Here is a 26988-nt window from a genome sequence, read left to right as displayed (position 1 = left end):
GAGTAGCTGAACTGATGGAACTGTACTTAAGGTTTTGTTTTCCCTTATGTTACACATCAGCAAGGTATCCCTGCAAAAGTGTCCATAAAATTTCTAACCAGTGTCAGTCGCGGGAAGTCCTAGGTTCAGAGCCAAACCTAACTGCAGACCTTGGCTCTGCCGTTGCTCCTGTGAGGCTCTCTGAGAACCTGTTTCCTCATCCCTGACCTGGGGACGGTGATGGCTGCCCCACCCGGCGGTTGTGAGGATTCACTGGGGTGTGCATGCAAGGGGCGCTCACCTGGGCTTCGGCAGGCACTCAGCGATCGGTAGCTGCCATCATCCTGTTGCTACCTCGGAATAAGCCTCCTGGGTTGTGAGAGTACACGATCGTCTGGACCCAATGTAGTAAGCATTTATTGAGTGTCTACTCTGTGCTGGGTATCGGGTGAGCACCACACAGACTCTGCCCTTAAGGAGCTGACACAACGGTGAGGACGGCAAAGGTAAGCGGCCAGTACGTGATGCAGGCGTGGAAAATAGGCCACAGTCAAGTTCAGAGGAAGGTGCAGTCCTGGTTACTTCCCTCCGGGATGCTGGGGAAGGCTTTAGAGAGGAGGCAGCCTCCGAGCCTTGGTTTTCATTCATTTGAAGGGCCTTTTGTGTAGAGGTTGTATTTGCGAATAGATGTGCTTGACACGCTTTACGACCACCGTGAGTTATTTTTCATCGAGAGTTAGGGGATGGATAGCGATGATTGAAGGCAACTGGGGGTCAGCATTGAGCGGAATTTTAACAGTTTAGGTCTGTTTAGGGATTTGGTCCAATCCAGTAATGTCTTTGATAATTTGCAAATGGCATTAGCCTCCACTCTGATGACCAGGTGACAGTGAGTGAATGCTGGTCTTGTTTCTTTTCAGTTAAAGACGGTGGAGGACGCTCTGAACGTTCTGTGTCCTGCTGGGCCCATAAAAAGCCTTTATCCGTTGACGTTTATCCAGGTGAAACAGGTAGGCCTTCAGAGGTAATGCTTCACCCTTCTTCTACTGACAAAAAGGTACTTTCTGCACTGCCCTGCAGGGGCTAAAGTGGTAGGCAGATAAATCAGGTCCCGTGTAAATTCGCCACCGATTTCCAGGCTCTCTGTAGCTTTAAGTACCACACGGTGGGCTGGTCCTTCCTAGATTCCCCCCACCCCTTTCTTCTCATGCCTTGAATAGGCATAGCTCAACCTGATTCAACATAACTCTGACTGTATTTCTGATCTACTTAGTCTTGATTACTAGAGGAAAACCACCATCTTAATGCGCAAAAAGACCACTTAATTATTTGTCCTTAGTTAGCTCAAAGGTGTAGGGACCGTGTTCTCAATAGGTTAGGTCCTTAGAGATTTTTCCTGCTTGTGAAGGGAGCAGAACACCTGTCAGTGCATACATGCATGCCCGCGTGTATGTGGTTAACCCAGCCACCGCCTCGTATGAATTTTATTTATTATTTATTTATTTTAAGTGGGCTCCATGCCTGACATGGGGCTCGAACTCATGACCCTGAGACCAAGAGTTGCACACTTGGCCGACTGAGCCAGCCAAGTGCCTGCCCCTCATATTTATTTAAAATTTTTTTCCCAGCTTTTTATTTTGGAAATCTTCAAATCTAAAAATGTTGCAAGGAAAGTGTAATTTACACCCATGTAGCTTTCACCTGGATTCACTGAATGTTGACAGTTGGGTCTGTGTGTGTATACGCAGTCAACTGCCTTTTTTAACCGTTTGAGTTTGTGGTCAGTGTCCTGACACGTCACCCCTAAATATTACAGCATATATCTTTTAAGAAAAAGGACATCTTCCTATATGAACACAATATGATGATCACACTTAAGAAATTTAACGTTGATATAATCTTATTTAATATGCACTCTATAGTCAAGTATCCAATAATGTCCTGTATAGCTTAACTTTTTTTTTTAAATGTTTGTTTATTTTTGAGGGAGAGGAGTGGGGGAGGGGCAGAGAGAGAGGGACACAGAGGATCAGAAGCAGGCTCCACGCTGACAGCAGCAAGCCCGATGCAGGATTTGAACTCACGAACCACGAGGTCATGCCCCGAGCCCGAGTCAGATGTGTAACCGAATGAGCCACCCAGCCACCCCTTAACTTTTTTTCAATCCAGTTTCCGATCCATGATCACACATCGCATTTAGTTCTAATGTCCCTTTTTTCTTCTTTCCTCTGTCACTATTCCTAAGTCTTGTTTTCCCTCTCTCTCTTTCTCGTGACGTGGACATTTCTGAGTTCGGGCCAGTTGTAGACTTCCCCTCACTGACTAGATTCAGTAAAACATTTTTGGCATGGACGTGACAAAGGGGCTGTGTCCTTCTCAGAGCGCCATGTCAAGATGTCCATGAGGTCACTTTGTCCCCTTGTTGTGATGTTAAGTTTGAACACCTAGTTAGGATCTCAGCCCCATTTTTTGAAATGGAAACTTACCTGGATCCCCCTGATGACTCTCTGTGGAGATCCCCTTCTGGAAGGTGTCTGAACCATAAGGTAATAAGAGTGGCGTATCTAATCTTAGTGTATTTTGCCTCTGGTTATTCTTTTTACACTTGTGATTTTGTTCTAACAACTCTGTTGGATCGATACAATGAGTAATTAAGCCCTCCTTTCATGAACGCTGGATAGAATCCTTGCTCCCGTTCCAGCCAACACCTGCTGCGTCCGCGTCTTCCTCGAGAAAATACAACCCGCCTTTTTCACCAAGCAGGGGAGCGTCTCGGACAAGACACGGTCAGGTCACTAGAGCAGCTGGAAGCTGGGAAGTGAATTCCAGGTTGATGCATAGACATCTGCACTCACTGTTCTTTGCCAGACCCTTCTGCTCTGTGATCTCTGGCCAAGGCAGTGCTCTAGGACTGGGGGCACTCCCTGGGCCCTGGCTGTTTCAGGTCTGGGGCCAGCCCACTGAGTGTTTATTTCCAGCGAAACCCTGGAGAGCGCAGGTGCAGGGAGTGGGATGCAGCCCTGTTCCTCTGCCCCCACCCCATCCTCACCCCCACCCCCACCCCCACCCCGGCGGCCGCAGCCAGCTTTGCAGGGAGCACTATGACTTCTGCTCCCTCCTGGGAGCCCTTCCTCAGTGTTCCTAAGCCTCTGAGCTAGGACTTACCACTTCAGTTACTGTGAATAGAAAAAAACCAACCAAACAAGAAAAAGGTGGAGATTTGGGGTCTGGGAGGGAGGGCACCCTTGTGCATAAAGCCTTGGGTGGTGGCCCCAGTGATATTTCTTGAGTTCAGCCCTTTCCTGCAACACAAGAACATGGGTTAACGTGTTTATTTTTTCACCTCCTCTAAATCCCCTTCACATTTGCTGACATACACTCCCTTGCTTTCTGGGCTCTAGACGTGAGGAACTTTTTCTCTGTCCCACACTGGATGTCTGTGGGATCCCCCTGCATGACAAGGTTTGGTTCCATTCACCCTGCCTAACATCCAGAGCAGGAAAGTCACCAGCTGAGGCCAAGGGTGCTGTTTGTTGCTGCGGCTGATAGTCTGGGGCCTTCCTTTCGGACCAGGGGTACCAGCATCTCTGGCTTCTGACTTAGCAACCGGTTACACCCTCATCTCTCACTGTCTCTGTTCCCGCCACCCCCGTCCCTCCACTTTAAACAGTTTCTGATTGACTCTTGTTTTGTATGTTAGAGCACATTTAGCCCAAGAACCTGGAAAATGTTTCACCAACATTGTTGGCTTCGTTGTCTTTTTTTTTTTCAAGATTTTTTTTTTAATGTTTATTTATTTTTGAGAGAAAGACAGCACAAACAGGGGAGGGGCAGAGAGAGGGGGAGACACAAAATCCAAAGCAGGCTCCAGGCTCCAAGTTGTCAGCACAGGAGCCTGATGCGGGGCTCGAACCCACAAACTGTGAGATCATGACCTGAGCAGAAGTCGGACCCTTAACCAACTGAGCCACCCAGGCACCCCTAAGATTTTATTTCAAAATAATCTCTACACCCAATGTGGGGCTTGAACTCATGACCCGGAGATCAAGAGTCACATGCTCTACCGAGGGGCGCCTGGATAGCTCAGTCGGTTAAGTGTCCAACTTCTGCTCAGGTCATTATCTTGCGGTTCGTGGGTTCGAGCCCCGCATCGGGCTCTGTGCTGACAGGTCGGAGCCTGGAGCCTGCTTCGGATTCTGTGTCTCTCTCTCTTTCTGTCCCTCTTCCACTCACACCCTGTCTCTCTCTCTTTCAAAAATAAACAAATATTAAAAACACTTTTTAAATCTTTAAAAAAAGACACATGCTCTACCAATTGAGCCAGTCAGGCGCCCTGTTTGCCTTTTTTTGCTGTGTTGTGTTTTTGAGGTAATGTAAATAACCTCTTGATATGTATGACAGGATCCCCCTGAGTGATCCTGGGCAAATTTCCTTGTGTGGGAAAGGGATGTCTGATAAAATGCTCTTCTGGATTCCTTGCTGCGACTGCTACGAGAGTGTATGATCTAAAAATTTAAGCCAGTTCTTTCAGACTGAATTTTTGCTGGAGGCTAGAGAAACACTTTATTCCTTACGATTCTAGAAACAGCACTTTCGCACAGATTGAGGCGGCCAGGCTATCTTTTTTGAAAGAGTGATGTATTTTTCTTCCTTCTTTTTGTCACCAGTATTTTGGTTTCGTGCTGTACCGAACAACGCTTCCTCAAGACTGCAGCAACCCCACCCCCCTGTCATCACCCCTCAATGGAGTCCGTGACCGCGCCTATGTCGCCGTGGACGGGGTAAGAATCGTCTCTGAGCTGTGTGTGTCTGCCCCAACAGGGGGGTGTGTGGTCTGTGCTTGGAAATGGGGCATTCAAGGCCATTGCGCACCTTTCTACACTCCGGCTCTGCCCCTCCTCTCGATGTCCCTTAGCTGTGGCCCTTGCTTGCTGATGTGGCCTCACCCCTGCTCCCTCTGCCTGCACCTGGAAGGGTGTGCTCAAGCCAGCCCCCTTCGTGGAAACCTTCCTGGTCTCCCCAGCCCAGGCCGTCCTCTCTGACCAACCACAGGATGTCACCCATGTCTCCTTTGCTCCTGGAGGACAGGCCCCATTTTGAACACGCGGGAGCCGTGATTCGTTTAACTCTGTGCCTTCATCCTGCATGAGAAATTCTATGCAGAAGGATTGTTCATGGTAATCATAGCCACAATACACAAAGAACTTTGTTTCCCAGCGCAGGGAAGAAACATTAGAGGATTTCCATTCCTTCCACTGGAATAATCATGTGAAAAAGCACATGAAGAGATTTTTCTAACCGTGGAAATTTGTTCAGAAATTTTTAAATTGCAATGTTACCATTCTGCTGTGATCAAAGGCTTTCATCTCAGCGGGAGCACGTTTCTAGGACACCATGTGTGTGTTGCCCGTGTATATACTGACAGCCGTTGTGTGTTGAATTCCAGGTTAGGGGTGGGTCGTCTTCGTGAATTCTAGTCAGTATAACTTCAGTTGTTTGTTCTCATTCTATTATATAATTTTCGTGGTTAATGCATCCTATCAGGTATTTTGAGGTGAGACGACTCCACCTAACTCTCTGATTTTTATCTCCTTTGTCTGATTTTTTGTCTCATCTCTCCACGTTGTTTAGAAGCCACTTTTTATGACTGCCTTTTGTGCTGTGAGAACACGGAGGGGCTCCCATAGTGGGAATCCCCCCCTGGAGCGGTCGGGTCCGTTCCCTTTCTATTAAAAGTAGACGTGCAGTAGGGACGCCTGGGTGGCTCGGTCGGTTGAGCGTCCGACTTCGGCTCAGGTTGCACCTGAGGGTTCGAGCCCCGCATTGGGCTCTGTGCTGACCGCTTGCTTGGAGCCTGGAGCCTGCTTCAGATTCTGTGTCTCCTTCTCTCTCTGCCCCTCCCCCGCTCATGCTTTGTCTCACTCTGTTTCTCAAAAATAAATAAAGGTAATAAAAAAAAGTAAAAGAAAAAAGACATGCAGCAAACATCCCAGAGCAAAGGAAGCCAGCCTAGACCTTCCCTTGCTCTGAGCTGTGCCTGGTGGGTTGCCTGTTTTGGAAGCAGTGTTTGGAGGAACTTGGCCACCTGGCCGGTGGCTCGGGCAAAGGGGCCGGCAGAGCACTGTCTCCCGGGTCTGGTGACACCTCAAGGCAGGAAAATGGGTGTGACGGCTGAGCCAGCCAAGCTCTGTTGCCCTTCTCACCTCAGTTAATTCCCACCGGACTCCGACCCCACAGGTGCCCCAGGGAGTCCTGGAGCGAAGTTACGTGATCACTCTGAACATAACAGGGCAAGCCGGAGCCACTCTGGACCTTCTGGTGGAGAACATGGGGCGTGTGAACTATGGCAGATACATCGATGATTTCAAGGTAGGACCGGCCTCGCTGTCGAGGTCGATAGGACTGTGTCTGTGCCACCCGAGGAAGTCTTTGTAAAGCCATTTAAAAACTCTCGCACATACATTCTTCTACTCCAGCCCTGCTCACGTAGAAGCGGTTTTTAAAAACACACACACTTTGCCAAGTTTGGTGATTGAACCTGCTGTGATTTGTTTTGCAACTTCAAAGCTCGAGTATTTTGAGGGCCTGCCCTCCTCTGCAGGATGAGAAAGTTGAGCTTTGCAAAGAGAACCCTTCCCTCGTGTTCGGGTTCGGTCATCCTGTAGAAAGGAGGAGGAAGCCTCTCCACCGAGCTTTTCCCTTGCTTAAAAAAGCCCACCTAGCTCTCGAAAGGGGCTTCGTGGCCAACCAAGCCAGCTTAGCCTTTGGTCGGCCCCGTTTGCTGGGTGTGGACCGTCTGTGACGAAGCCTTGAGGCGTAGGAAGCCTTTTCCCTCGGTGCGTGGCCTCTCACCCCTGCTGGTTCCTCTGTGTCCGGGTGGCTAGCCCCGGCCCAAACGTTTTTCCTTGGAAAACATTTTCAGAGCATGATTCGGCAAACATTTGTTAGGCTCATGCTCTGCACGAGGCTCCGTGAGCTGCAAGGGATGTTGAGATACAGGCTTCCCCACAGATAGTTCCTCATCTGCTAGAGGACAGCAGGCCCCCATGGAAAGATTTATGGCATCACTCGGCCTAGGCCAGAACAGGTGTGTGGGACTGTTTCCTGACCCCGTTGATGCGGCTCAGAGGCAGGGCAATTACACTCCTAGGGAATGACCGTGCAGGGGCCACCTTTGTCTCCAGTAGAGATGTCCCGGTTAAAGTCCTTGTGCTCAGGCTGTGGCTAGTGGCCTTCCTGCTTGGCTGTCACAGGCCACGTTGGCCCCTGCAGTGACAGGCATTCTTGTGTAGTCTCTGGCCGTAGTGCCCAGCAAAGAGCCTGGCACATGGCTGCCTGGCCAATGTTTATTGGATTTACTAAGTGGGCAGTGGAGGCTGGGTATCGAGAGGTGGCCTGGGAGAAATTTGGGACCTGACTGGGAATGGAGAGAAGTTCGCCACATAAAAGGCAGGGAAGAGGAAGCTAGGCAAGCCGTGAGCATAGGCCTCGATGGGGCCAGGGACGCCCCAGCCCGCTAACCCGCTAGACAAATAGAGCAACTCCAGCATGCAGGTCTGAGGGTCACCATTATCATCACTTCGTGTCTAGCCTTTCCCAGATATCAAAGTATTCTCGTTTACGCCGCCTCACTGAGTTCCCCAGCCAGTGAACGGACTCGGTGCGATCATCCCCGAGTGCTGCTGAGGGGCTCAATGCCAAGACTTGCTCCTGGTTATATGAAGGGGCGGGGTCTGCCCCCCTCCCCCACTACACCTTCTGCATTCCTGACTCCACGCATTCTCCCATTCCATAGATTCCATCATCCCTTCCATTCAGCGATGACTTTGAACCAAGCACTCAACATGGCGGGCACGGGGTCGAAAGCTCTGGCCTCAGGCAAGATGCCACTTTGGTGTGCACCTCATTTGAGTCTCATTTGCTGTTGGTGTTTCATATCCCAGTTTGCTTTCCCTAAGAATTCAGGGTAGGGACACAGAGACACTTGACGCCTTTTTCTTCCCACCCCAGCTCATTACTGTTTCTCCTTTACAGGGTCTTATTTCTAACCTGACCCTCGGTTCCAGTGTCCTCACGGACTGGATGATCTTCCCGCTGGACACCGAGGATGCAGTGCGCAGCCATCTGGGAGGCTGGCATGGCCGTAACCATGGCCGTCAGGATAATAAAGCCTTTGCCCACCACTCGTCCAACTACACACTCCCGGCCTTTTACGCGGGGAATTTTTCTATTCCCAGCGGGATCCCAGACTTGCCCCAGGACACCTTTATCCAGTTTTCTGGATGGACCAAGGTACGTGTCTTCATGGAAAGTATTTTAGTTCAAGCCTCAAAGATCTGCTTTTCGGCTTCTGACAACCAAAAAGAGCTGCTGATGAGACGCTGTGTGACAGTTTGGGAGTAGAGAGCTTTCTGTGTTCGTTTACCCAGTCCTCCGTAGTGGCACCTTGGCAGACCTTCGGGGACTCGATGGCCAGCCGGAATACGTACTATGTGCCCCATTGTCACTGACTGACAACTTCCTTTAGCAAGTGATGGCTTTCTGGCTTCCCCTAAGAAAAACCGTAGCCCTTTGGATACTGATTATGAGGGACACTTTCTGTTTCTCTTGAAGAAAATTTGGCCCAGGCAGGGTTGGGTCTCTGGGAGAACTTGCTTTTCTTTTGTCCACGCCTACTTCTGTACCCCCACAACACTCCACTTTCATACAGCCTTGCACCCTGGGGGCGCCCACCGTTGTCTCTGTGATCTTCACCTCTTCCTTGGCCATTTTCCTGACTGGTCACCCCCCACCTTTATTCTTTGAAGCCATCCACGTGTCTTCCTTCGCCATTGTCTTCTTCATTTCAGTCCCATTTTCACCCTGGATGACCTTACCATGACTCAGTTATGCATTCAACAAGTATTTTTCAGTGGCTACTATGTGCCCAAGCTTCGTGCCAGGCACTAAGGGTGCAACAATGAACAAAACCAACTATGGGACTTGCCCTCATGGAACTTACACTCGAAGTGGGGAGACAGACCCAAATCATACAGTCACCCAAATGAGATGGCAAGATGGCAGCTGCAGTGGGTGCTAAAAAGAAACATGGGAGTTGGTAATAACTGGAGTGTTTGACCTTGTCAGGGAGGTCAGGGAAGCATTCCCTGTAGGAGTGATGCATGACAGAGATATGGAGGATAAGTGGGAATTGCCATGGCAAAAGGGGGAGGGAACCATGTTGCAGGCAGAAGAGATAGCATGTGCAAAGGCCATGTGGTTGGTTAGGGGGGAAATGAGGGGCGCAAGGAACCAGTAAAGGACCCAAATACATGGTTTGGGGGCGGAGTGTGGTTCAGAGAAGAGACTAGAAAGTGGGTAGAGATGAGATTGGAATAGGCCAGTTACGCCACATTAATGTCTCGTCGTTATGGTGAGAGCCTTTGAAGCAGGAGAGTGCCATGACATGATTGTGATACGACGAGCCTCTCTGACCCCAGGTTGAGTGAGGGTGCCTGTGGATTTGGGGGAAGCTATCTAGGTGGCTGGACCGTAGTCCCGGGGAGAGACAGGGATGGTGTTAGCTAAGATGGAGAGGATATCAACTATCTGAGAGATATGTGAAACTAAATCAATGAGATGTAATGATGGATTGGAAATACCCTGGATGCCTCTTAGGTTCCAGGCTGGTGGCTGGGCAGATGGCACCATTTATTGAAAGAAAAGATTTCCAAAGAAAACTTGGGCTGGGAGAGGGAGATCATGAGTTTGGATTTGGGCAGATTGAGTTGCAGAGGCCTTTGAGAACAGCTGAGCGAAGGTGCAGGCGGAGGACTGTGGGCCCTGTGCGTGAAGTCAGAGGAGGGACCCGGGCTGGGAATATATGCATGAGATCATCTGCGTGTGGATGGCCATTGAAGACGTGGGATGGAGGAGGTCCTCTAAGGAGAAGGGGTGGAGAAGGAAGCAGAGAGGCACAAACATGGCGGGCAGAGAGTGAGGAGGAGAGCTGGCATTTGTGTTGCCGAGGGGACAAGTAAGAGGAAGACAGAAGCTCTTCTTCTACTGGATTGAGCCACGAGGAGCTCAGTGGGACCCCCAGGAAGTATATGCCAGTGGAGCAAAGCCTCCACAGGCTGCATCGCATGCTACCGAGGAGCGTAAGGCAAAGAAACGAACACCTGAACGTAAATTTGGATACTTGAATATAAACATTCTTGCTGAGAGTTTTGACTCTGGAGAAGAAAAGTATGTAAATAGCTGAAAGAGAAGAGGGCAAATGATACGCGCAACATTTAAGAAATGCCCTCTTATATTTTTTGCTTTTTAAATGTTTATGGAAATACATCATTCTGTTTAAAATATTTTCTAATTTACCTAATTGTCTCTTCTTGGACTCATAGATTATTTAGAAATGTGTTATTTAATTCCCATGTGTTTTGTTTGTGGGTTTTTTTTTTTTTAGTATGTCTTATGTTTATGGATTTCTAATTTAATTCCTCTATAAAATTTCTAGAAGATGGAGAAAAGTCTTTATGACCTTGGATTAGGCAAAGACTTTTTAGATTTGACACCTAAAGCGTGATCCTTAAAGGGGGAAACTGATAAATTGGATTTCATCAAAATTAAAAATGTTTGCTCTTCAAAAGATATCATTAAGGAAATGAAAATCCAAGCTACAGACTAGGAGAAAATATTTTCAAATCATGTGTCTAGCAAAGGACTCGTATCTAGAACACATCAAGACTTCTTACAACTCAGTAATAAGAAGATACACAACCCAGTCACAAACTGGAAATTTCGCCAAAGGAGCTATACAAATGGTTGATAAGTACATGAAAAGATGCATAATGCTCAACACCATTAATCATGAGAAAAGTACAAATCAGGGGCACCTGGATGGTTCAGTGGGTGAAGCATCTGACTCTTGATATTGGCTCAGGTCACGATCTCACGGTTGTGAGACTGAGCCCCATGTCGGGCCCTATGCTAACAGCGCGGAGCCTTCTTGGGATTCTCTCTCCCTGCCCCTCCCCTGCTTGTGGGGGTACATGTGCACATGTGCTCTCTCTCTCAAAATAATAAACTTAAAAGAAAAAAGTACAAATCAAAAGCCAGTGAAAAATTACTTGACACCCACTAGAACGGCTATAATAATAACAGATGGAGAGTAACAAATGTTGGCAATGATGTGGAGAAATGAGAACCCTCCTACGTCACTTGTGGGAATGTAAAATGATACAAACACTTTGGAACATGGTTTGGAAATTTCTTCAAAGGTTAAATGCAGAATTACCATAGGTCTGAGGAGTTCCACTTCTAGGTATATGCCCAAGAGAAATGAAAGCCTATGTCTACCCAACGACTTATATGAAAATATTCAGAGCAGCATAATTCGTAATAAGCCCAAACTGGAAATTCAAGTGTCCATCAACTGGTGAATGGATAAATGAAACGTGGTATATCCATTCAAAGGAATAGTGCTCGACAGTAGAAAAGAACAGACTACTGATGCAAGCTACAGTGTGGGTGGATCTGAAAAACATTATGCTAAGTAAAAGAAGCCAGATATAAAAGACCATCTATTGTAGGAGTCAGTTTAGAAAAGGCACATCTATAGCGACCAAAAGTAGGTTGCTAGTTGCCTGCAGGGAATGGTGGTGGGAAGGGATAGTGACTGCAAGTAGATATGGGGTTTCTTTTTGGGGCGATGGAAATGTTCCCAAATTAAATTGTAGTGAGGGTTTCACAGTCTTCTTAAGTTCATTGAGACTTGTTTCATGACCCGGCATATGGTATATCGTGGTGAACACACTCCAGAATTTTAAGCTTTGATATCCTCTCTCTTGCTACATGTTTCTGTCCTCCAAACTCTCAAGCCTCCCCAGCCTGTTCTTGGGTCTTCTTGATGACCTGAAACTCTCCACCATTAAGGCCACAGTTCTTCCCTATCCAGCCTAGATATCACCACTATCCTTTTTTTTAAAGCCATCAATCACTGGCCCCCTTGACCTTCCACTCCATCTCCTTGTTCATCCTCCACTCTGAGTGGGTCCGCCATTGACCTTTGCTCGTTCACCAGTGACTGAGCACTGCTGGGGGTTCTCTCCAGCACGTTCATCAGGGCCCCGGATCCCCACATTCTCTCCAGCCTCCGGAGGCCCCCCGTTGCCCAGCAGTCTTTGGTCTCTCTTCCCCCTTCCCCAGCTGGTCTTTCTAACCTTCACTTCTCCCCTAAGCCACCTTCCTCCTCCCCCACCCACTCACCCTCCTCGTCTGTTATCAGGTGTAACTCCTTTGTTCCCTCAGCTTCCTGTCAGACTTATCTCTCTGCCTCTACCCTCACTTCCTGCCCGGTGGCCCTAGGAGGAAGTCTAAGCTCTGAATCCCCTCCCTACCTTCTTCCTCCAGACCAGGATCCTGTTCTCATACCTCCTCATACTGCATTTTGTCAGCCTTTCGGTCTCTCTGTCACCTTCCAGGTTGTGGCCAAGAAGTGACACCTGGAGGCTCTAGGACCCAAACACAAAGTAAAACCCTCCCTGGATCTTCCCACTTTAGCCAGTAGGCTTGTTCGTCCTCCCTGCTCCCTCCTTTTCTCCCTCCTTCCTTGTCCCCTTCTCCCTCTCAGTGTCCTGATGTGTCATATATCTACTTTGTTCAGGCTTTTTCAGTCCCTCGCACGGCCCACCCTGCCATCACATATTCATCTGTCAAGACTGGCATTAACCCCTCTGAGAAAGCTTCTTAGACCCTTAGTCCGGGAAAGGACCAGCCCCGCCCTCCTCTGAGCCCCCTTGTGCCCCACCCAGACTCGTCACACTGAGGCTGGCACCTCGGTTTCACCCACAGGGTCACAAGCTTCAGGAGGGGCGTTTTGTAAAAGGTGCTCAGCTTATTCACCATCCTGCCCACCTCCCGGGGCCTGTTTGCTCTGTAAGTGCCCTCAGGTGAAAGGGTACACAGGTGCCCGTGTTGCTGAGCCCCTGGGAAGAGAGCAGATGGGGGGGAACAGTGTAGGCCCTCAGGCAGCCATGTTGGCGATGGGGGGCTTGGCGGGGCGCCGTGGGTACTGGGCCAAGGCAGATGAGAAGCACACCATTGCTCACCAGTTTAGTGCTGTAAGAGAAAGAACTTCCGGGAGGTGCTTAGCAGAAAGAGAACGTGTCCATTTACAGGAATGTTCAGAAGGGCTGGGTGGCTCGGGTGGAGGCCGATCCGACAGATGGATGGCACGTCGCCAGAGCCAGAGGGAGTTCTGTCGGGGTGGCGGAGGGGGAGATTTCAAGCGGGAGTGTGGTAGATGCAAAGGCGAAGAAATGGAAAAGAATGAGACCGTTTTGGTGGGCAGAGGGCGTTCACTTTGGCCAGGTCATGAAGGTGTCACAGCCAAGAGTGCCTGACCCAGGCGTTGAACTCAACATTTTAGAGGCACTGCCTATGTAATCGTCAAGAGCAGGTGTAGGGGCGCCTGGGGGGCTCAGTCGGTTAGGCGTCCGGCTTCGGCTCAGGTCACGATCTCACGGTTCGTGAGTTCAAGCCCCACACTGGGCTCTCTGCTGTCAGCACAGAGCCTGCTTCAGAGCCTCTGTCCCGCTCGCTCTCTGCCCCTCCCCCACTTACGCCCTCTCTCTCTCTCTCAAAAAAATTAAAAACGTTAAAAAAAGAAAAAGAGCAGGTGTGGTGGATGTCCTGTCATTACCTCTAACTTGTAGACGAGCAGGTCAGGAGAGCTAAGGATCTTGCGTGAGGAGCACAAGTAGGCGACAGAACAGCTCCCTGAGCCCCAGGTCTGACCCGCAGGCCCGCATGGAAAGGCAGGTGGCGTTGTACAGGATCTGGAAGGGCTGCGAGGAGCTTGTGCTGAGCATGTACACGTGGGCTCTTCACGTGTGGACGTTCTACACCTTCGTGTTTGGAAGGTGTATATACATACAGTATTTACAAATGCATCAGAAGGTTTGGAACCCCACAAGCCCATCTAATGCACACGTCCTCTCAAAAACGAGTGCACAGATGTTCACAGCAGCACCCTCCAGAATTATCCAGAATCGACCAGAAGGTGGAAAAGCCCAGATGTCCATCCACTGATGAACGAATAGACGAGATGTTTGTTATATATGGAACAATGGAAGATTATTTGACAGGAAAAAGAAATGAAGCAGTCATGTATGTTACAACGCGGACGGACCCTGAAGGCGTGTTAAATGGAAGAAGCCAATCGCAAACCATGCATATGGCAGATTCCATTTATGTGACATGTCCAGAACAGGCAGGTGTACAGACAGAGAATCAGTGGCTGCCTAGAGGAGGGAGAGGGAGAGGCGGGGGTGGGGATGGGGGGAGAGATGGGGAGTGATGCTAAAGAGTACGAGGTTTCCTTTTGGAGGGATGGAAATACTCTAACGTTGACCGTGGGGATGGTCGCACAGCCGCCAAACTGTGCAGTTGACGTGAGTGGATTGTGTGTGAGGGACACCTTGGTAAAGCAGGCAAGAAGGTCCATCCACAGGATTTGGGGACCTGGGTCGTGTGGGTCCGACGGTCAGAGGACATGCCCATAAAACAGAGCATGCTGCTTTCTGATACTTCCCGGCGTGCGCAGTGGCCCCTGTTACTGAGGACGCTCCCAGGCCAGCCCCTGAGGTTCTGAGCCATCCGCGATGTGGAACAAACAGAGCCCACCCCCCCATGGGGCACTGGGGTCTGACTTGGGGGAGGATGGGCAGATGTGAGGGTGGGGGAGGGGAGCCGAATGACACCTGGAGCCCGAGCCACTCCTAAGCCCCTGCCTCTGGACACACTAGCCCTCCTCGACCCTCCCCGACTGGAGAGGCCCTGTTCCGGCCTCTGGGCCTGTGCTCTTCGGTTGCCGTAAAGAAACTGCCTTGATTTAGTGAACGAAGTCACTGATAAGGCTGATTCACGAGATTCAAAAACTCACTTCTGATTTGGATGTGGCTTTCTGGTTAAGTGCCCAAGCATCAAACTGGGATTTCAGTGGGAAGCAGTCAGGCGTGTTTTGCTGCGCCCGAGAGACTCAGGCCAGTGTTTTGTCTGCACAGAACTCTTATCTGACCACAGGCTCCCTCCGATGGGCAGGGCTCTTCAGCGCCTCGGCCGTGTCACCGTGTGCCATCCCAGTGCCATGTTCTGCCAGCGCACTGGATCCGGGCAGTTGGTCTCCCCTTCCTATGGTGTGCACGAGTCTCCTACCAACACCCGCTGCAGCCTTCCTGCGCAGTTCAGCCACTCGCGGGAGGTTGGGGTGCATAACAGCACGATGATGAGAAGGGTGGGGATAATGTCCCACTTTCCTCAACCAGAACTACGCTTTGAAAGCCAAGAATCAAAGTAGAATACTGACTAAAAGTAACTTTTTTATTTTTTGGAGGCCAATGTACCCTTTCTCAAGACGTAAAAAAAAAAAAAAAAAAAAAAAAAATCACAAAGTCCAAGAATTTCTAGCAAAGGGCTGACAAAAATCCCTTCGTAGGTTTAAATTATTTCTGCATCTTGCTTTTGAAATTTCCAGCACCCTCATCATTTGGTCTTTCTGGTACCGGTGGGGCGTAGCCACCAGGAAGACCAAATGACTCAAGGACTGGAACTTTGAGTTCCACACCCCAACCTCTGACTTCTGGGGTGGGGGTTGGGAGCTGGAGCTCTGTAAAACCTCTAGAACTTCTGGGCTGGTGGACCCATTCAGGTGCTAGAAGGTGCGCCTGGAGAGGGCAGACGTGAGGAAAATGCTTTCCTGAGTTTCCAGAGTTCTGTGCACCACTCTGGCAAATTCTTGAACCTGAGGAGGAGGAGGTCATGGGGACCCCCAATTTGGAGCTGGTAGTTCAGAAGTATGGGTGACCCCAGACTTGGAACTGGTATCTGAAGTGAAGGCAGTCTTGTGGGTCTGAGCCCTTTGAACTTGTGGGATCTGACCCAGCTCTAGGTAGACGGTGTCCGAATTGAGTTGTTGCACAAGCATCTGGCGTCCAGAGAACTGGAGAACTGGTTGGTGGCGTCGAAACCACCCCAGAAGGAGCCGGGAAGGCAGTGGTCGGAAGCCCATTTGGAAAGGTGGTTTCATGGCCTCGTGTGTCAAGGAATTTGGGTATCACCTTGAGACCTTTGTAGAAATAGGGGCAGTTAAGAAATAAATGCCATCGTTTCAGATAGTGGTAACAATTGGGAAGAGAATAAACATGATGATGTGACGGAAAGTAAGGCATGGGAGTAAAGACGTTGCTATCTTATATGGCATAAGAGTTACCTATTGCCATGTAACAAATTCTACCCTAACATTGAGTGGCTTAAACAGTGGTCCGCGTGTATTATTCTCCCAGTTTCTGTGGGTCAGGAGTTTGGGACTGGCTCAGCCTGGTGGTTTTGGATCAGGGTCTCTGACGAAGTTATGGTCGAGCTGTCAGCCGGGGCCACGTCACCTGAAGGCTTGACTGGCTGAGAAGGACCCTTCCACGGTGGCTGGCTTGCACGGCTGCCAGGTTGATGTTGGCCGTTGGCAGGAGGCCTTAGTTCTTCCCCACACAGGCCTCTCTGTAGGTTGCTGGAGTGTCCTTATGACGTGGCACTGGCTTTCCCCAGAGGGAGAGAGCCAGGCAGAAACTACCCTTTTTATAACCTAGCCTTGGAAGTCACATAGCATTGCCTTCATCACGTTCCGTTGGTGAAAAGAGAGTCATTGAGTCCAGTCCCTGATTGGAGGGTAGGAATTAGATTCTGCCTTTTGAAGGGAGAAGTGTTAAGAATGTTTGGACACAGGCACCTGGGTGGCTTGGTTAAGCAACCAACTCTTGATTTCGGCTCAGGTCACCATCTCGCAGTTCGTGAGTTCAAGCCCTGGTCGGGTTCCATGCTGAGGGTGTGGAGCCTGCTTGGGATTCTCTCTCACTCCCTCTCTCTGCTCCTCCCCCACTTGCACTCCCTCTGTCTGTCTCTCTCTCTCTCAAAAAAAAAAAGAAAAAAAAAATATATATGGACATATATCTAAACCACCACGTAAGGAGTGGTGAAAGGTGCCTCTAGGAGGAGGTGGCCGTTGGGTGAGACCTGAAGGCTGAGACCGAGTTATCCATGTGAAGAGCCAGAGAAGGACTGTTCCAGAGCTAGGGAGCAGCAAGTGCAAAGGCCCAGAGAAAAAGATCCTGTGAGCCAGGGGAGAGTGTGGGGGAAGAGTGTGGCCCCAAGTCAGGGGGCGGTGAATTTGGCTTCTCGTCATTCCAGTGGTGGCTGCTAAGCAGAGAGTGAAAGAATGGACCTGGTTTATAAGCTCATGTCTCTGTGAGACTGGATTATAGGAGGGCAAAGCTTATGCAGAAATTCCTGATGGGAAGCCAAGGTATTATAGCAGTCCTGCGAGTAACTGTGAGCATGGGTGGTGGGGCAGAGAAGTGCAAGATTTGTACCGAAAAGCAAAGGCAGGGTTTGCTGAAGGATCGGGCATGGAGTTCCAGAGAAAGGAGTCAAGGAGGACGCCAGAGTCAGGCCTGCGCAGTGGGAGGGGTGGGCGTGGTTAATTTCTGACAGTTAGAGGGGACGCTGTGGGGTGGGGAGGCTGGAGCAGGGAGGCGTGGACGCGGGCGGGGATCAGAAGCTCTGTTTTGGACATATTCAGCCTCTAGTAGTTCTTAACCGTCTCCTCATCCCAAGAGGAAGTGGCCCGTCAAGTCTGGAACATAGTAAAAATAAATAAGTAAGTAAGTACGCAAGTACATAAAGCAACCAAGCAGCCAACTAAGCTGTATTCAGTGCGAATACTGGTCTCCATGTTTCTAGACCTAATGGCCATCCTATAGAGGGCCTGTCGGTCTTGAGTCTATACGCAGAAATCTGTGCAAATCCGGAAGTGGGATGCAATGCAAGTTAAAGGTATGTATTCAGTGCCTGTAGTGGGAGTGCAGAAGTGAGGTACCTGTCCCAGGTTTGGAGCTGTGGGGAAAAGGACCCGGTCGGTAGAACTCACTCCGGAGTGGAGCCCCATGGGGAGGAACCACCTTCTGCCCCCACACTCCTCTGTAGCTGTCCTTGCCAACACGAGCAGCACCCCCACGTTGCAATGTCCCCCCGATGCTTCTCAGGACCTGTCTGTCTTACCGTCCTGGCCGGTGACGTCTGACATGAGGAACCACTCCCTCCCTGGAAACCCTTCCCCTGACTTCTGCGCCGAAAGCCCTCCGCCGTTTCCTTCCGCCGTCTGTTCTTCCGGGGCTTCTCTTTCAGCTTCTAGGCTGCAGTCCTCAGGACCTGATCCCGGGTCCCCTTCGGACACTGCCAGGGGGCGTCGTCCTCACACGTGTGCCGGCGACACCCAGGTTCCCGGGTCCCACTCAGCATTTGCGGGGACCCAGAGAGCCACATCCGGACGCCAGTGTGGCCTGCGCTGGAGCTGCGTGAGGCAAAACAGGCCTCTTCCTCCTCAGCAGCCCTGATGTCTGTTCTTCTGCCGGAGAAGGAGAAGTGGTCCAGGCAGAAAGAATGAGGCTCGGGTGTTTCTCCAGCTCACCCTTTGGAGCGCGGGCAGGCTGGGCGGTTCTGCTCACGGCTGCACGCCCTTCCGGTCAGCGAGGAGGCCGTGCTCCTGGACGTTGGCGGCCTGGCCACTGAGGTGACAGAGGAGATCGGGCCATGTCCCTCTCATCGTCCGGCAAGCTATTCCAGGCTTGTTCATACAGTGACCGGCACGGTTCCCAGAAAGAACGCCAGTGTGCAAGCCTTCTTCTTCTTCTTCTTTTTTTTTTTTTTTTTTTGCCATTTAATTTAATTTATTTTTTTAATTTTCATCCAAGTTGGCTAGCATATAGTGCAACAGTGATTTCAGGAGTAGATTCCTTAGTGCCCCTGACCCATTCAGCCCATCCCCCCCTCCCACAACCCCTCAGTAACCCTCTGTTTGTTCTCCATATTTAAGAGTCTCTTCTGTTTTGTCCCCCTCCTTGTTTTTATATTATTTTTGCTTCCCTTCCCTTAGCCCTCATATGAGTGAAGTCATACGATATTTGTCTTTCTCTGACTGGCTAATTTCACTTAGCGTAATACCCTCCAGTTCCATCCACGTAGTTGCAAATGGCAAGATTTCATTGTTTTTGATTGCCGAGTTATACTCCATTGTGTGTGTGTGTGTGTGTGTGTGTGTGTGTGTGTGTGTGTGTGTATACACCCTATCTTCTTTATCCATTCATCCATCGATGGACATTTGGGCTCTTTCCATACTTTGGCTATTGTCGATAGTCCTGCTATAAACATGGGGGTGCATGTGTCCCTTCGAAACAGCACACCTGTATCCTTTGGATAAATGCCTAGTAGTGCAATTGCTGGGTCGTAGGGTAGTTTTTAGTTTTTTGAGGAAGCTCCAGACTGTTCTCCAGAGTGACTGCCCCGGTTTGCATTCCCACCAGCAGTGCAAAAGAGATCCTCTTTCTCTGCATCCTCGCCAACATCTGTTGTTGCCTGAGTTGTTAATGTTAGTCATTCTGACAGGTGTGAGGTGGTATCTCATTGTGGTTTTGATTTATGTTTCCCTGATGATGAGTGATGTTGAGCATTTTTTCATGTGTCAGTTGGCCATCTGGATGTCTTCCTTGCAGAAGTGTCTATTCTTGTCTTTTGCCCATTTCCTCACTGGATTATTTTTTGGGTGTTGAGTTTGATAAGTTCTTTGTAGATTTTGGATACTGACCCTTTATCTGATATGTCGTTTGCAAATGTCTTCTCCCATTCCGTCAGTTGCTTTTTAGTTTTGCTGATTGTTCCCTTTGCTGTGCAGAAGCTTTTTATTTTGATGAGGTCCCAGTAGTTCATTTTTGCTTTGGTTTCCCTTGCCTCCGGAGACGTGTTGAGTAAGAAGTTGCTGTGGCCAAGATCAGAGAGGTTTTTTGCCTGCTTTCTCCTCGAGGATTTTGATGGCATCCTTTCTTACGTTGAGGTCTTTCATCATTTTGAGTTTATTTTTCTGTATGATGTAAGAAAGTGGTCCAGGTTCATTTTCCTGCATGTCGCTGTCCAGTTTTCCCAACACCACTTGCTGGAGAGACTGTCTTGATTCCATTGGATATTCTTTCCTGCTTTGTCAAAGATTCGTTGGCCATACGTTTGTGGGTCCATTTCCGGGTTCTCTATTCTGTTCCATCGATCTGAGTGTCTGTTCTTCTGCCGGTCCCATACTGTCTTGGTGGTTACAGCTTTGTGATACAGCTTGAAGTCCAGGATTGTGACACCAAGATTGCTTTGGCTACTCGGGGTCTTTTCTGGTTCTAGTGTGCAAGGCTTCCTAAGGCCCAGGTCAGAATTCACAAGTCACTTCTTCCATGTTCTGTGGCCAGGGCGTTCACTAGACCAGCTGGATTCGAGGAATGAAGGAACAGATTCTGGCTCTCGACAGGGGGAGCTGCACAGAACTGTGGCCATTTCTGCAACCTGCCACAGGTCTCAGCACTCTTGACCCTCCTTTCATTCTGAATCCGATAAGCTTTTTAACTCTTGGCCTGATTTTCAGTTGTTTTTACCCCCTACAAAGTACTGTTTCCTAATTCATTGCTTCCCAGTCACAAGTCCTGTGAGCTTGGAAACAAGATAATTTTTCCATATATATATATATATATATATATATATATAAATTTAGCAACAAAACGAGACACCCGGCTGGCTTATGAGTCCATAGAGCACATGCAACTCTTGGTCTTGGGGTCATGAGTTCAAGCCCCATGTTGGACCTAGAGCTTACTTTATTTTATTTTTACTTTTTTTTTTTTTTTACTGTTTATTTATTTTTGAGAGAGAGGGATACAGAATCCAAAGCAGGCTCCAGGCACTGAACTGTCAGCACAGAACCCGATGTGGGGTTCGAACGCATGAACCGTGAGATCATGACCTGAGCCAGAGTCGGATGCTTAACCGACTGAGCCACCCAGGCGCCCCAGGCATAGAGCTTACTTTAAAATATAAATAAATAAAATTTAAAAGTGTCTTAAAATGTAGTGACAAACTTGTGAGAATTACGTGTACACAGCAGTAAATACGCTCTGACTTGAAGGGGGTCTCCTGCAGTTTGCCGTGCGTGGGATGGCTGCCGGGAGGCAGTTTTTGCACACCGGTTCTTATTTCTGGTCCAGGTATGCGACAGAGCACGGTGCCCACTGTCGGGTAAGGTCCTAAAAAGGTCAAGCGATGGTAGAACTTCAGGGGCTGAGAAGGAAAGGAATTCATGTCTGGGGCTGGATAAAAGGAGGAAGTGATTCATCTTTTATGCTAATTTATATTTCCATGGCTTTAGTTCTAGTTGGATCTGTCATAAAATACAGAGACCGTAGAGGTATTTATTACCCCAAGACTGCGGAGGAAGTGAGGGGGTGTGATTTGCATCAGCTCTGACCCCTTTGGCTCTGAAGGAAACGGAGCATTAATTTTCCCTCGTGAAGTGCGGTGCGAGGTCTCTTTCCCATCTTATCTAAGCAAGCCCCTCACTCTTTTACCGTTTTTTAAAAAATTCTCTTTCTTTTCTACCGTGTTGGCATCACAACCGCTCATTAATTGTGTGTCATGACAGCCCTCTAAGCTTGAGAAACTTCTCTCAGAGTCGAACAAAGTCAGCGTCCAACCAGAGCTTGCTGATTTCGAAGGAACTCCCAAGCAAGTTCGAAAAATGTGAAACTGTGACTTAAAACAGCATTGACATTTTGCTTGAAGTTCTTAGGAGAGGATGGTGTCTGTCTAGAGGATTTAAAACAGACACACATCTGTCTGATTAACAGAGAAGCAGGTCACACATTTCCGGAAACCTAACATTTATGGGAACGATTATCACCTTGGTGACAATAGCAGAGGGGGCAGCCCACCAGAGGTCAAGCCATGGTCAGAGAAAGACTTTGTCATGGAACTCTTTTAGCTGGGACAGCCCCAGAAAGCCCCAGAAGCCACTGGGGTTCGCTCTGCAAATGCTGGGCCCTGATGGGGCTCGCTCGCCATATTAAGAATGAGTCTACTTTTGGGGCACCTGGTGGCTCAGTCGCTTAGGCAACCATCTTTGGCTCAGGTCATGAGCTCACGGTTCATGAGTTTGAGCCACGTGTCGGGCTCTGTGCTGACAGCTCAGCACAGATTCTGTGTCTCCCTCTGTCTCTGCCCCTCCCCTGCTCACACTCTGTCTCTGTTTAAAATTAACATTAAAAAAAAAAAATGAGCCTACTTTTACCATCACATTTACCAACATGTGCGTACTCTCCCCCCGCCCCTAATAATTTCAGCATAACTTTTTAAAGAAAAACAGTAATCAGAGTGCGTGTAGTTTTTCATAGAATTTTTAAAAATTTGATGCTTTTAGAGTAATTTTTGAGTAACAAATCACAGTGCTGATCGAGGAGAAACAAATGCAAATATTTTCTCTCTCTTCCAGTGACCAAGAGTCTCTAAAACTCTTGAGCTGGGAGCAGAGGAGCATGGAATATCCTTTCAGTAGGACTCCGTGTCACCTCGTTGTTGAATCTGGTCTCAGGCAGAATTATCAGCCAGTCTCCCCTAATGAGTGCTGCTAGGTATATACTGAGTATCACCGCTGAGTGCTGACAGTCTCGCTTCGAACAAGACGAACGAAGTTTCTTCCCTTCCTAGAATGTATGCTGGAAATAGCTGATAAGCCGATAATCAGACAAATGGTACCCATGTCAAATAATGGCAATGACTAGAATAAAAAGAAGAGACCAAGGGGGCAGTAGGTGACCTGGACTGGAAGGCCCGGTATCATGGGTGGCCATGGCTCTTCTCCCTGAGGAGGTGACGATGGGGTTGAGATCTCTGTGGTCCGAAAGTTGGGGGCCTGGGGGAACAGCTGTCAGGCAGCCAGAACAGTGGCCGCACTGGGGATACCGGCTTGGCGTGTCCGAGTGATGGAGAAGAGTCCCGTGCAGGTGTGAGTGGCACAGACAGGGCAGGGAGGAAGCAGGCAGGAGGCTGTCTGGGGGCCGTGGGTCAAGGTCAGAGGCAAGAACACGCAAAAAGCGTCTGATTTCTGGCTTTCACTCTGCTATGGTGCAGAGCAAGGGTTCTAGAGTTAATAAAGGGAGTCAGGGGCCCTGTGAGGAGCCTACAGGAATCTGAGACCGCATGGGTTGTGACTTTGTCTAGAAGACGGCTAGCCACACGTGGCCATGACGTTTACGTTTAAATTAACGAAAAGTAATGAAAACTCGGTCCCTCCTTCACATTACCCCATTTCAAGCGCTCAACAGCCGTGGCCGAGTGCACGTAGCTGCTGGGTTGGGCAGCACAGAACACTGTAACGTTGCAGAAAGTTCTGTTGAATGGCGGTCCTTCCGAGCTGTGGGACTATGGCCCATTCTTTGCAAATTGTCTGTCTGTTCTTTCCAAGGTCTTGATTCCTCTCCAGGAAGGGCAACCAAACCACCTTAAACTTCATTTAATGCCTATTCTTTTAGGAGCTAAGAGTGGAGGGAAATTTTGTATTGGAGAAATTCATAGCTTTTGAGAATTAACCAAGGCCACGAAAGGTGTAAAGGAAAGTCAGATGGAAGATGCAGGGCACCGTCCCCAGAAAGCGGAGGGTCATCTGGGTGAGGCAGGAGGCAGAGTTCATAGGGGAGCGGAAGGCCCCACAACAGGCCACAGGTAGTCATTTGGGGGAGGAAAGAAAAGCCGGACCAGATTGTGCTGTGTCCAGAATTAAGGAAGCAGCAAAGTCATGTCCACTTTGATGAGCACCTGGGAGCGACAGTTTGGGATTGTGTCTGTGTGTCACAGTGTAGACTGTGGGGCCACTATTTCCTAGGAGGAGCGGGACCTCACCCCCGCGTGGGATGAGCCAGGAAAGCAGAAGTCGGGGGAGGGGCCGGGGGGGTCACGGGCAGACACACTGAGCAGACCTGCCCCCTGGTCAGGCCGGCGCCTCCAGGCTCTCGGGAGCAAGTCTTGCTGCCCGAGTGGTGCTGTGGGGAGCTTCCAAGCAGGTCTTAGGGACTGTTGCCCAGTGAGGCCACTGCACTATTGGTCTGTGGGGCAGCACTTGGGAAGACGAGCTGGGCACGGGACAGGCTCACCCGCAGGCGCCCCTGGTTCCGTCAGTCCGGTGTCTCTGTGACATCGCACCCCGGGAGCAGTCCCTTCCACGTGCCCAGCCTCAGCTTTAGCCCAGAACCCGCTGGCAAAGGGCATCCGGGGAAACCGTTCCCGGCTTTCAGGCAGACACGCCCGTCCGGCACCAGAGACCTGAGGGGCGGTCCCTTGGATTCTCAGGAAAGGAAACCGTGGGTGGGAGAATGGACCGGACCTGCAGTCGTCCACCTCGTCACTCAGCCGGGAGCTGGCGAGGCCTCTGCCCGGACACATTGTGACGCCCGTGTGCTCTCACCGCCCTCCCACCGCTCTGCCCTTGAACCCGTCTCCTCCTCGGCCTCGAAAGTAAAGTGCTGCTCTTCTCTACTACTGCAAAAACAAGGCACCGGCAGATCTTACCCTGATAAAAACCCGATAAAGCTGTCGTTGCGTGTGCCTTGTAGGAAGGATCGAGATAGCGCGTCCTGCGGTGAAAACAAGAGTAAAATATTCTGAGAACTGTAAAACTGTCATCCTTTCTCTAAATGACTTAACCCAACAGACAGGTGGTTTTCAATCACTGGCTTCCCTTTGCAGGCATGTGAAAGCCAAGATCTTTTTACGGTAGCGGGAGGAGCGCCGTCCCTCCCTGGGCTCGGCCCCGGCGCCAGCCGCCGTGCTGACCGCCAGACAGCGCCTGCTGCCTCCCACTGTCCCCGGTCACCAGTGTGAGCGGCACCTGCCCGAGCTCGGGCAGCCAGGAAGGAGCAGGACTGAGATTTGAACCCGGGTAGGAAATTCAGACAGAGTGAGGATAAAGGGGACACCTGGAGGCTGAAAATTCCCCAAAGTGGGCAACGGAGTAATTTGAGGTGAGCAGCCACAGCATGTGGGGGGTCGGGGCTCGGCAGGTGATGCCACGGCTGCACCTCCTCCAAGGTGGCTCCTTCATCTCCCATACATTCATTCTCCCTCTCTGTCCCTCTCTTGCTCTCCCCTCTTTCCCTCTCTCTCTTCCTCTGTGATAGAATGTTCCATTTATTCGGCCAACTGTTAAGTCCTACTCTATGAGCAAACCCTAGCCCATGCAGGGGGTCTCTGTAGACACACCCAAATGCCCCTCTCCTTTTTTTTTTTTTAATAATTTTTTTAAGTTGATTTATTTGAGTGCAAACAGGGGAGGGGCACAGAGAGTAAGAATCCCCAGCAGGTTCTGCAGGGTCAACACAGAGCCCGATATGGGGCTCGAACTCATGAAACCGTGAGATCATGACCCGAGCCAAAATCAAGAGTCGGACGCTTATTACAAAACTGTAACCATCTAGACAGTATGTGACTGGCACAGGAACAGACAATCAGACCAATGGAACAGGATAGAGAACCTAGAAAGGGACCCGCAAACGTATGGCCAACGAATCTTTGACAAAGCAGGAAAGAATATCCAATGGAATAAAGACAGTCTCTTCAGCAAACGGTGCTGGGAAAACTGGACAGCGACATGCAGAAAAATGAACCTGGACCACTTTCTTATACCACTTTTCTTATATTTCTGTCTCTGCAGGGTCAGGTGTGGATTAATGGCTTTAACCTTGGTCGGTATTGGCCAGGGCGGGGCCCCCAGGTGACTTTGTTTGTGCCACGGCACATCCTGATAACATCAGCCCCAAACACCATCATGGTGCTGGAACTGGAGCACGCGCCCTGTGATGACAGTGGCCCAGAACTGTGCACCGTGGAGTTTGTGGACAGGCCGCTCATCAGTGCTACTCCGACCTCCAGTCATCCCCTGCCAGACCTGTCTGATCGAGACTCGGGATTGGACCGTGTCTGATGGCTAAACACTGTGACCCTTTGGAGTTTCAGCCTTGCACATAACTCACGTATCCCTCGCGTAATGCCAACATTCCCTGGAAAGTCCTATTGGAAAATAGATTTAGCATGGGTGTTTTCTCCTGGGGTTTTCCGGGCAGCCTCGCGGTGGCTGGCAGGGGCCACAGGGGACGCGTGATGAGGGTGGCCACACGGTCACGCACAATGAGTCCGCACGGTCGAAATGGAAGCTTCAAAGGTGTTCCTGATTTTTATTTTGAAAGAATCATGTTGTCTTTTTGTTAAATAAAATTTTATTCAAATGACGTTAACTGTTTTTAATGTTGAGCAGGTATTAAATTTTAGGTTCTGATTTAAATCATAACTAGACTTGAGTGGGTCGAATAAGCCACTTCACTAACTTGCGGTTCAAAGGAATGGAAAATAGTCTTGGTTTGATCTACTGGACTGCTGCTTCTCTGATCCTCATTTGACTTCCTTTTGTGTTTCTGTGATGTCAACGAGGTAGCCCATCAATGCAGCTCAAAACCATTGTGCGAACGACCTGAAGCCTCAGCAGTGGGAGAGGGTACATAGTAGGGCACCCCTGCGCAGTAGGATATCACGTAGCCACGAAAATGGGACGTAGGACCGTACATGAAAACACTCTCGTGGTTTGGTGGGCGAAGAAAGCAGATTACCTTAAGTTTGGTCCCATTCTGTGTGTTTAGACAAAACAACTGCACATACGCACACGACACAGGCCTGACCACACGTCACAGACACACATACACATGAGCGTGCGTGCTGTGCACGTACACAGATCACGGCCTTCCAGAACAGGCGTGTCCTGCCGTGGGGCAGTAGCTCTCATGGGTTGAGCCCTTGACCTATTCCATGTCTGGTTCTGCGCATACTTAATGCGCTCGCCCCTCAAAAGGACCAAGGAATGTGCCATCGCCTTCCCCGGTTTGCCCAGCCACACAGCTGTAAACGGTGGTAGAGACAGGGTCTGAAGCCGCGTAGCCTGGTGCCAGCTTCTAGGCCGCGTAGCCTGGTGCCAGCCTCTGCACACGTCCCACACCAACGCATGCTCATGTTCCCCCGGGAAAGAATCCTAACAACATAAACCAAAATGTTCATCGATCATGCCGGGGTGGTAAG

General features: G+C 49.8%; 2 protein-coding genes across 5 annotated transcripts in view; one reads left to right on the top strand and one right to left on the bottom strand.

The window, feature by feature from the left end:
- Positions 1-26988, bottom strand: part of CCR4 (C-C motif chemokine receptor 4) — an 82057-nt gene that overhangs the window by 2798 nt on the left and 52271 nt on the right. The gene's annotated exons all lie outside the window — the stretch shown is intronic.
- The window catches only part of GLB1 (galactosidase beta 1), an 86453-nt gene that overhangs the window by 58840 nt on the left and 625 nt on the right, over positions 1-26988 (top strand). For 2 of the 3 annotated variants that reach the window (XM_027040566.2, XM_027040567.2), the window contains exons 12-15: positions 900-989; positions 4647-4760; positions 6217-6348; positions 8014-8271. In XM_027040566.2, the coding sequence (XP_026896367.2) occupies positions 900-989; positions 4647-4760; positions 6217-6348; positions 8014-8271 (594 nt within the window). Of the gene's footprint in view, positions 1-899; positions 990-4646; positions 4761-6216; positions 6349-8013; positions 8272-25576; positions 26151-26988 lie in introns of those variants that run through there. The other variant, XM_027040564.2, reaches the window with a different exon arrangement.

The sequence above is a fragment of the Acinonyx jubatus genome, chromosome C2 (assembly GCF_027475565.1).
Source record: "Acinonyx jubatus isolate Ajub_Pintada_27869175 chromosome C2, VMU_Ajub_asm_v1.0, whole genome shotgun sequence".
In the NCBI taxonomy this organism is placed as follows: domain Eukaryota; kingdom Metazoa; phylum Chordata; class Mammalia; order Carnivora; family Felidae; genus Acinonyx; species Acinonyx jubatus.
This window is presented reverse-complemented; position numbering and strand designations above follow the sequence as displayed.